The sequence below is a fragment of the Chlorocebus sabaeus genome, chromosome 24 (genome assembly GCF_047675955.1).
Source record: "Chlorocebus sabaeus isolate Y175 chromosome 24, mChlSab1.0.hap1, whole genome shotgun sequence".
Classification (NCBI taxonomy): Eukaryota; Metazoa; Chordata; class Mammalia; order Primates; family Cercopithecidae; genus Chlorocebus; species Chlorocebus sabaeus.
The window spans coordinates 790,630-799,292 of NC_132927.1; the positions used below are offsets into that span (position 1 = coordinate 790,630).

The 8,663-nt window shown below is 42.2% G+C and overlaps 1 protein-coding gene across 1 annotated transcript; it reads right to left on the bottom strand.

Annotated features, from left to right (window-relative positions):
* Positions 1-1,954: 1,954 nt before the first annotated feature.
* On the bottom strand, positions 1,955-4,930 carry CTSG (cathepsin G). The gene is made up of 5 exons (XM_007986353.3): positions 4,876-4,930; positions 3,965-4,112; positions 3,378-3,513; positions 2,948-3,202; positions 1,955-2,513 (listed from the first exon to the last, which is right to left on the bottom strand). Exons 1-5 carry the CDS (start codon positions 4,928-4,930, stop codon positions 2,340-2,342), a joined length of 768 nt encoding a protein of 255 aa, XP_007984544.1. The 3' UTR covers positions 1,955-2,339.
* Between the last annotated feature and the right edge of the window lie 3,733 nt (positions 4,931-8,663).

The following is an 8,663-nucleotide window of genomic DNA, read 5'->3' on the forward strand; positions in this document are numbered from 1 at the left end:
AAGGCAGCAGAGACAAAGAGCTGCCTTGGAAGTACTGACTGGCAGAGAAAGACCTGAAGATGGGATGAATGCCTGTGGGGCTTCCTGGGGACTGAGTCCAGAGACTGGGCAGTGCTCTGAGGCTCTAAGTAAATGCCACAGGGAAGAAGGGCTGAATGGGGGACCTTTCTACTACTGTTCCCTCCTTCTTTCTCTTCACCAGCAAGTATTCTTTCCATTTGCCAGTGCAAACATTTAATAATGAGACTGTTACCCCCAGAGTATGCCAGTAATAGATAATTCCTATGAGTAGGCAGTTAGTAAATACAGAGAGAATGACTGAGGATTGTTAAAGATGTATTATTGATTAAAATTTTGTTGATAAATGGCTTACACTGAATATTAGACAAATGACTTTCTGATAAGAGATACACATAAAATAATGGTCAAATTCACCAAAGCATTTTCGTATATAGCTTGTTAGATTTGATAAAATGTCTGTTCAGGGATTATTTCATTTAAGATTATGAAAGCTGCAAAAGTTTAGATAGTAAATGTCACACTGAAAGGAGTAATTAATATTTCTACTTACCTAGGAAAACTTCCTGGCTGATTCTGTGTAGTTACTTTCAGAAAGTGTTTAAAGCTTAGTTTTAAATTATGTGATTTCAGTAATCTTTTGTTTGAATATAATATTGATGTAGACAGTCATGGGCTAATCTTCAGGGCAAATGTATTGTTATTTTGGTCAACATTTTGTGAGATGTTTTATATACCTTCAGAGTATCAAAAATTCTGAGACAGATCTTCATCACATTGGTGAGGAAAATGCTGGCTTATACGTACAGTGGGGTTGGTATAGTGTAAGGAAGGGTTATAAACCACAAAGTGACTGAGATAGGTCTCAATCTAACAGAAGTTTATTTAGTCAAGGTTGAAGATGCACTAGGGGAAAAAATATAAGCCACAGGAGCATCTATGACCTGTGCTTTTGCCTAAAGGGTTTTAGGAACTTCAGTATTTAAAGGGGAAAGGGCAAGCAGGAAGGTAAAAATGGGAGAGTAGGACATGAGGCAGATGGTTATGTTCTTGTGAGGTTCTAATTAGCCTCAGTAAACCTACATCTTACACAAGATAAAGTAAACATGTGGAAAAGCAAGTAGAGGAAATGAGGTGATGCCACAGGATTATGAATTATAGCTGTTTGGAAATAAATAGAAAGCAGTTTTTAAAAATTTTTTTTTATTTTTTATTTTTTAATTTTTATTTTTTATTTTTTTACCATGGGTCAGTTCCCAAGCTTAACTTTCCCTTTGGAATAGTGAGGTTTGGGTCCTGAGAGTCTATTTTCTTTCACAAGGTTTAGGACAAGTATGCTGGCTGGTGATGGATGCTGGGGTTCTTCCATCCTCGGCTATTGTGGTTAGTGCTGTTATGAACATGGGTGCTCATTAACTATTTTAAAGAAGCAGATCTCTTTACTTTTTCTTTATTCCAGTGCTTGTATGGTTTAATGTTTTTGCATTTAGATCTGTGATCCATTTGAGGTTTATTTTGAAGTATGGTGTGAGGAATGGATCCAATTATACCTTCCATCCCCTCCAAATATCTATCTAGTTGTTCTAATGCTATTTATTAAAAATCCATTGTTTCCCAGTGATTTGAGATGCCACCTTTTTCATACACTAAAGTAGGTCTTTTTCTGGAATTTCAGTTCTGTCTTTTTGGCCTGCTAGTCTTTTTTTTTTTTTCTTGGGATAGGGTCTTGCTCTGTCGCTCAGGCTGTAGTGCCTGGTTCACTGCAGCCTCAACCTCCTGGGTTCAAGTAATCCTTCCACTTTAGCCTCCCAAGTAGCTGGGAGTACAGGCACTTGCCACCATGCCTGGCTAATTTTAAAATTTTGTGTAGAGGCAGTGTTTCCCTATGTTTCCCAGACCTAATCCCCAATGTGATGGCATTAGGTGGGGCCTTTGGGATGTGATTACATCGTAAGAGCTGAGCTCTTTGAATGGGTCTAGGTCCTTTGTAAAAGAGACATCAGAGAATTCCTTTGCCCCTTTACCATATGAGGACACAGGGAGACAATGATTGTCTCTGAACCAGAAAATGGGCCCTTATTAGACACTGAATCACCTAGTGACTTGATCTTAGACTTCTTAGCCTCTAAACCTGTGAGAAATAAATTTGTTATTTATAAGCCACCCAATTTGTGCTATTTTGTTGTAGCAATCCAAACAAACTAAGTACTGAATGACGTTTAATGAACAAATGAGGAATTGGTTATTTATACTCTGGGGACGTTTATTAAGGCTCTGGCAACCCTGTGGAGCTGGTCTGTGTCCCCGAGAAGAAGAGTCAGTCACAAGGGGATCTCCATCTGATCCAGCTGTTTGAAGCTTCTCATTGTTCTCCTTATCCAGGGCAGGAAACTTGAGATCCTAGTGAAGACTTCTGGAGGAATCCCTGACAGGCTTCCATAGGAGACAATGCCGTGGGCCACATTGTTACACAGCAGGGGGCCTCCGGAGTCCCCCTGTAGGTAGAGAGGGGAAGGGAGACTGAGACAGGCCTCCTTTCTCCTGCTGCCCTGAGCTCCGGGCTCTCAGAGAAGGCAAGGGTGGGTGGGCCCCTTCAACTACTCGGTGCGTGTGAGATGGAAGATTGGTGGGGTGCAGAGCCAAGCCTCTGGACCCTTTTGGTCGCTGGACTTCAGCTCCGCCTGAGTTACTGTCTCCAGCCCAATCCGAGTCAAGGTACCTCCCTCTTCTCCAGGAGAATGTTGCCTATGTATATGTTGTGGGTCTTCCTCCTATTCCCCCAGAGACCAGGTTGATGGGGAAATCAGTCCCCAGCTCACCCTGGTCTGGCCCCCAGGCTGAGGCTGTGGGGATGGAATCTGTTCGCACTGCCCTGGCTCTGCATGGGCCCCTCTATCCCGGGGTGTGTTGGCCAATGCCCATGCCTTACCCTGAAGGCAGACTTCCGTTCCCGCCGGTCCCCCACACAAATCTGCCTTCCGCCGTCGTAGGAACGGAAGAGGCGGAGGCACTCCCTATCCCTCTGCACTCTCAGTTGCACCTCTCGGAGTGTGTCTGTTCTCCTCGTCTGGCTGACCAAGCCCCAGCCAGCCACAGTGCACTGCGTCCCGGGTCTCAGTCTCTCCTGGGTGCTAGGCAGAGCCACTGGTCTCACATTTCGATTCCGTCTGACTCTCCGGCTCAGCTGGAGGAAGAATGTAGGCATTCCCGCTCAGCTGGGGCCTCCAGCCAAGGCTCAGGGGTCGCTGGTGCAGTACACGTCCCATACCCTCCCCACTACCCTGAAGCCTTGCCCTCAATTCCTCCTCCATTGTTCCTGGATACACTAGGAAGGAGCCAGAGAGCCAGGTAGGTGGTACCTGCAATAACATGATGTCATTCTGGATGGTCCGCTGATTATATCGAGGGTGGCGGATGGCTCTGCGCACAGTGATGTGTTGCTGGGTGTTTTCCGGTCTCCGGATATTGTGGGCGCCCAGGGTGACATTTATAGAGCTGCAAAAGCAAGAGGTAGGTCTGGGCTGCAGGAGCTATGGTCCACCAGCTCTGCAGGGTAGGCGGACAGCACCAGGAGGGCAAGACTGCAGCTAACCAGAATCGAGGGAATGGGAGGGCCCAGGGGCTCAGCTGTGTCCTCTTTCTCAGCAGCTCTGAGCTAGGGATGACAGCGTGGTAGTTGCCTTCAGGTTTGCTGCCCCAGATTAAATTGATAAATAGCCTGAGTTTATATTTTGAGCCTCAATATGTGTCTTCCATCTCTTCCTCTTGCTCTTTTTGATCATATCCTCCTTTCCTCCTCGTTTACACTGGCCTGTTCCCTCCCGCAAAGACTCACTTGGTCTCTCTTTCACTCTTTGGTTGCTACAACCCTTCTTTCAGATGGCTGCTCCGAAGAGCCCCCCAGGGCTGTGTTCCTGGCTGCCCAGGAAGCTCCTTAACTCCTCACCTTCCCCAGCAGTGAGCTGCTGTCAGCACAAAGTTGTCTCGCACCAGGAACCCTCCGCATCTGCTCTGACCTCTTGGAGACTGGATCTGAAGATACGCCATGTAGGGGCGGGAGTGGGGCCTGGTCTCCCGGCCTCCGATGATCTCCCCTGGAAGGAAGCATTTGGCACTTAACTCTATGCTTGCCGAACCTGCAGTGTGGGTACCAGATTGGTGGCTCCAGAAAGGCTGGAAGATGGGGATGGCAGGAGAGAAGGTGCAGGAGAGGGAGGAGATGGTGCTGAGGGTTGGAGTCTATGGGGCACCAGATTGGGAGGGGGCTCCTGGGTTCTACAGGAAACACTGCTGTCTTGAAAGGAGCTCTTTTCCCCATCCTAGGCCTCAGCTCCCTTCTCCTCTCCAAAAGAGGGAGAACAACCCTTGTTCCAGGCAAGGCCAGCTTCAGCCTCAGGTATTGAGAAGATGCTTTGCTGTAAGTACAGGATTGTTCCTGAAGTTCCCTTATACTTTCATCCTCATGGAGCTTCCTGGAGCCCTCTGAGTCCTATTCAAGACCAGGTGGGACTGGTGTTTAAAAATCTAGACATGAGCTGATGGTACTGTTACTGCTGTATTCTTACCTCCTAGGTAAGCTCTGACACATGCTGCCGAATTATTTATACAAAGCAAGTTTTTATGTCACTTACAGTGTGTGGGCAATTCCAAGACATTTAAGTACTCTAACTTATTTAACTCTCATGGCAACTCCGCAAGGTCGGTATTAATATTATTCTCATTTTATAGATGAGGAAACTGAGGAAATACGAATTCAAATAGCTTGCTCAACAGTACAGAATTGGGATATACAAGGCAATTTGGCTCAAGAATCTATGGGATGATGTCAGGCCTCTGCAGATGGGGGCGGTCACTCACCTGCCTTGGCCCCAGTGGGTAGGAGAAAGGCCAGCAGAAGCAGGAGTGGCTGCATCTTTCCTGAAAGACTGCCCAGTCAGTTGCTGCTGTGCTTCCTTCTGCTAGACTTTAAGGCCCTGAGAGAGGAAGGAAGGGGTGGGGATAGGGGATTGAGAATTCACAGTCCCATTCTCCTGCTACCACGATAGGTTTCATCACCCAAGGCTGCTCAGGAGGTTTGCCCGCAAACTGCCGGAGATCTGGGTGAGAAGGTGTAATCCAAGCCAACATGGCGAGCTCTTGTGCAGCTGTTGAGTCAGTGCTGAGAACAGAAATAGGAACCCAGCACAACAAGGAAGGGGCTTTGGGCATTGTGTCCAGAACCCTCAATCCATCAAATTCCAGAATACTTCAGCAAAGCAAGAAAGCTGGCAGTTGCCCAATTCCTGTTTTCTATTCCTCTGGATTTAGAGCATCAGTCCTTTTGAATTTCTGGGTTTCTCTTAATGAATGCAAGTTCCTTGGGTTGCTTATCTGTATATACTTAATAAGTCTGGGACAAGGATGAATGAAAGGGTGTGGTGTGGTGAGGGATGTGGGTAAGAACACCAGGAAAAAGTTGAAGGGGGCAGAAGAGGAAAGGGTAAGCCTGCCTGCTGTCACTGTTTGGCCCAAGACCACCCTGACCACCCTGCTGAGACCCCTGTTGCTCCAATTTCTTTCTAGAAGTTGTCAAGTCAGATTGTGTAGGCACTCTCCTGAGTAGGTGAAGCGTGCTGCTGGAGAAAGAAAAGGAATAACAAGGCTCTGATACTCACAATTACTTTCTCAGGTCACTGGAGGCCTCAGTGAAAGTTATGACGCAATTGAAGACTTCTACTTGCCTGCTTCCTACCCGAGGTTAAAGTCTTTATGTTCCAGAATGGCTCCTTGCTTGCAGTGAAGGTTTAGTGACTTGATTTTATTGGGAGCTGTCATATCCTAGCTGGAAAATATCTAAGATCCCATTTCATTGGTGACATTAGAGGCCCATCAACCTAATCCCAGGAGCAAAAGCTTCTGAGAAGGAGGTACATTCATTGCTGTGTTACCTATAAGGGAACCAGAGCCACATACTCAACAATGGGAGAAAAGAACAGCAAATTACTGCAGAGTAACACAGTGGATTATTAAAAACACTTAAAAATATTTAGAAGATTCTGTGTATGCACAGAAAACCGTTATAATCCAGTATAATTTTTGCAGAAATAGCAGAATTGAAGACTAATAGAATTCCCAATCTCTTTTTTCTGTCTTTTATTTTTAAAATCTTTTACTTATGTATTTATTTTTAACTTTTATTTTAGGTTTGGGGGTGCATGTGAAGGTTTGTTACATAGGTAAACACACGTTATGGAGGTTTGTTGTACATATTTATCACCCAGATATTAAGACCAGCACTCAATAGTTATCTTTTCCACTCCTCTCACTCTTCTTACCCCACTGTCTGTTGTTTTCTTCTTTGTGTTCATAAGTTCTTATCATTTAGCTCCCACGTATAAGTGAGAACATGTACTCTTTGGTTTCCTGTGTTAGTTTGCTAAGGATAATAGCCTCCAGTTCCATCCATGTCTCTGCAAAGGTCATGAGTCCATTCTTTTTTATGACTGCATATGTATATGTACCACGATGTATATGTACCACATTTTCTTTAGTCTATTGATGGGCAGTTAGATTGTTTCCATGTCTTTGCTATTGTGAATAGTGCTGCAGCGAACATCTGTGTGCATGTGTCTTTATGGTAGAATGATTTATATTTCTCTGGGCAAATATCCAGTAATGGGATTGCTGGGTCGAATGGTAGTTCTGTTTTTAGCTCTTTGAAGAATCACCATACTGCTTTCCGCAACGGTTTAACTGCTCCCACCAACAGTGTGTAAATGTTCTCTTTTGTCTGAAACTTTGCCAGCATCTGTTATTTTTTGACTTTTTAGTAATAACCATTCTAATTGGTGTGAGATACGATTCCCAGTCTTTATGGAGTATAATAGGCCCTCTTGAAAATCTCATGAATGTTAGTGTTCCTTTCCTTATGCATAAATATATAATTTTTTCGCTTATTTTTAGAGCTGCACAGAGCTTAACCTCTTCTTTTGTACAGGCTCTATAAAATCTCTTTATGCATCTGAAAAGTAACGTGAAGAAGAAGGGAACAAAGAGAGAACAGTATAGCACCTTTATTAGTGCCTTAGCATTTGGCATAGTTTAATTTATTAAAATTTTTCAACATTTTGTTTTGTTTTAAAAATGTTAGTTTAACTTAAAAACAGAAGAACGGGATAAAGAAAAACCTGCACATACGAAAAAAGAGGAGTAAAATATATGCATTCAGTCATGTAATATTGATTAGGAAATTTCATTAATAGTGACCTAGAATTTCATGCAATCTTCTTGTTAAAAGGAATCGAAGTTGTTTAAGATATCTAAAAACTTTACAAACCTCGAAGAACTACCAGCCTTGAAGTGACTATCAGATCAAGTTGAAGAATAATGAGAGTCTAGTTAGGAAGCTACTGTTGTGCCAAGGGAATGTGCTGAATCCACAAAATTTCAACTTTTTTTTGATGGTTACATTAAGGAGTAATCTATAGAAAATATTTAAAGAATGCTATATGGTTTCTTCTGAAGAATGGATGCTACCCTTCCCTTTATGGGACTAGCATAACCTCCATGCCAAACCCAATAAAGACAATATAGAAATGAAACATTATAGCTCAATATAACTTTTGAATATTGATGCAAACCAAATCAATCAATAAGCAAATAGATATTAATATATCATAAGTAACTTGGGTTTATCCCAGAAACACATAGATGATTTTCCATTTGAAAAGCAAAATTGCTGTAACACATCATATGAACTGATGAAAGAAGAAACATCATGTGATTATTTAAGTGAAACAACGAAGTCCTCAAACATTTTCTAAAATTTACCCTTGTTTACTTAAAAAATATTCTTAGCAGACTAGGAATAAAAAGAAATGTCTTTAATCTGATAGAAGTGATCCACAAAATTCCCACAGCAATCATTATACTTAATGGAAAAGTGTTAAAACCTTTTTCTGAGAGCAAAACATTACAAGAATGCCAGAATACAAATTATTATCAGTTCTGTTCAACAGTACACTAGCGGTTTTAGCCAGTGCAGTTAGGTAGGAAATGGAAATGAAAGGTATAAAGACAGGAAAAGAGAAAACAAAATTGCAATGATGTGAGGAAATGGTAGTATATGTAGACAATCCAAAAGCATCTACAGGTAAATTATCATAATTAATAAGAGTTTTACAGATTTGCTAGAAAAAATCAATTTAAAACAATCATATTTCTACATGTACTGCAACACTGTTAGAAAGAAATTTTTAGAAAGTAATACTTAAATGGCATGGAAATGATCAAATAACTAAATATAAATCTAAAAGAATATGTGAAAGACCTCTTTAGTGAAAATTATAAAACTGAATGAAGAGACATTCAAGAAGACCTAAACGTGGAGAGATTCCATGTTCATAGATTGGAAGAAGACTAAATATTGTACAAATACCAGTGCTGCCAAAATTGATCTATATAGATTCATTGCAATGAGAGGGATTTTATAGAACTTAACTGATTGTAAGTATATTTGGAAAACAAATGGCTAATGATAGCCAGGACACCATTAAAGAATGAGAATAAGATGGAAGACTTGTTTTAGCGAAGAAAGCCATGGGAATGAAGATAGTGTGGTACTGATGAGGCATAGAAACATAGACTAATGGACCAGAAATAAGGAC

Bases quoted from the DNA above. Each gene is read 5' to 3' on its own strand.
- CTSG (XM_007986353.3), bottom strand. From the start codon at position 4,930: ATGCAGCCACTCCTGCTTCTGCTGGCCTTTCTCCTACCCACTGGGGCC. The intron at 3,514-3,964 runs GTGAGGAGTTAA...TTGCTTTTGCAG, and splicing joins GCAGCTCACTGCTGGGGAAG to CTCTATAAATGTCACCCTGG. The intron at 3,203-3,377 runs GTACCACCTACC...TTCTTCCTCCAG, and splicing joins ATGACATCATGTTATTGCAG to CTGAGCCGGAGAGTCAGACG.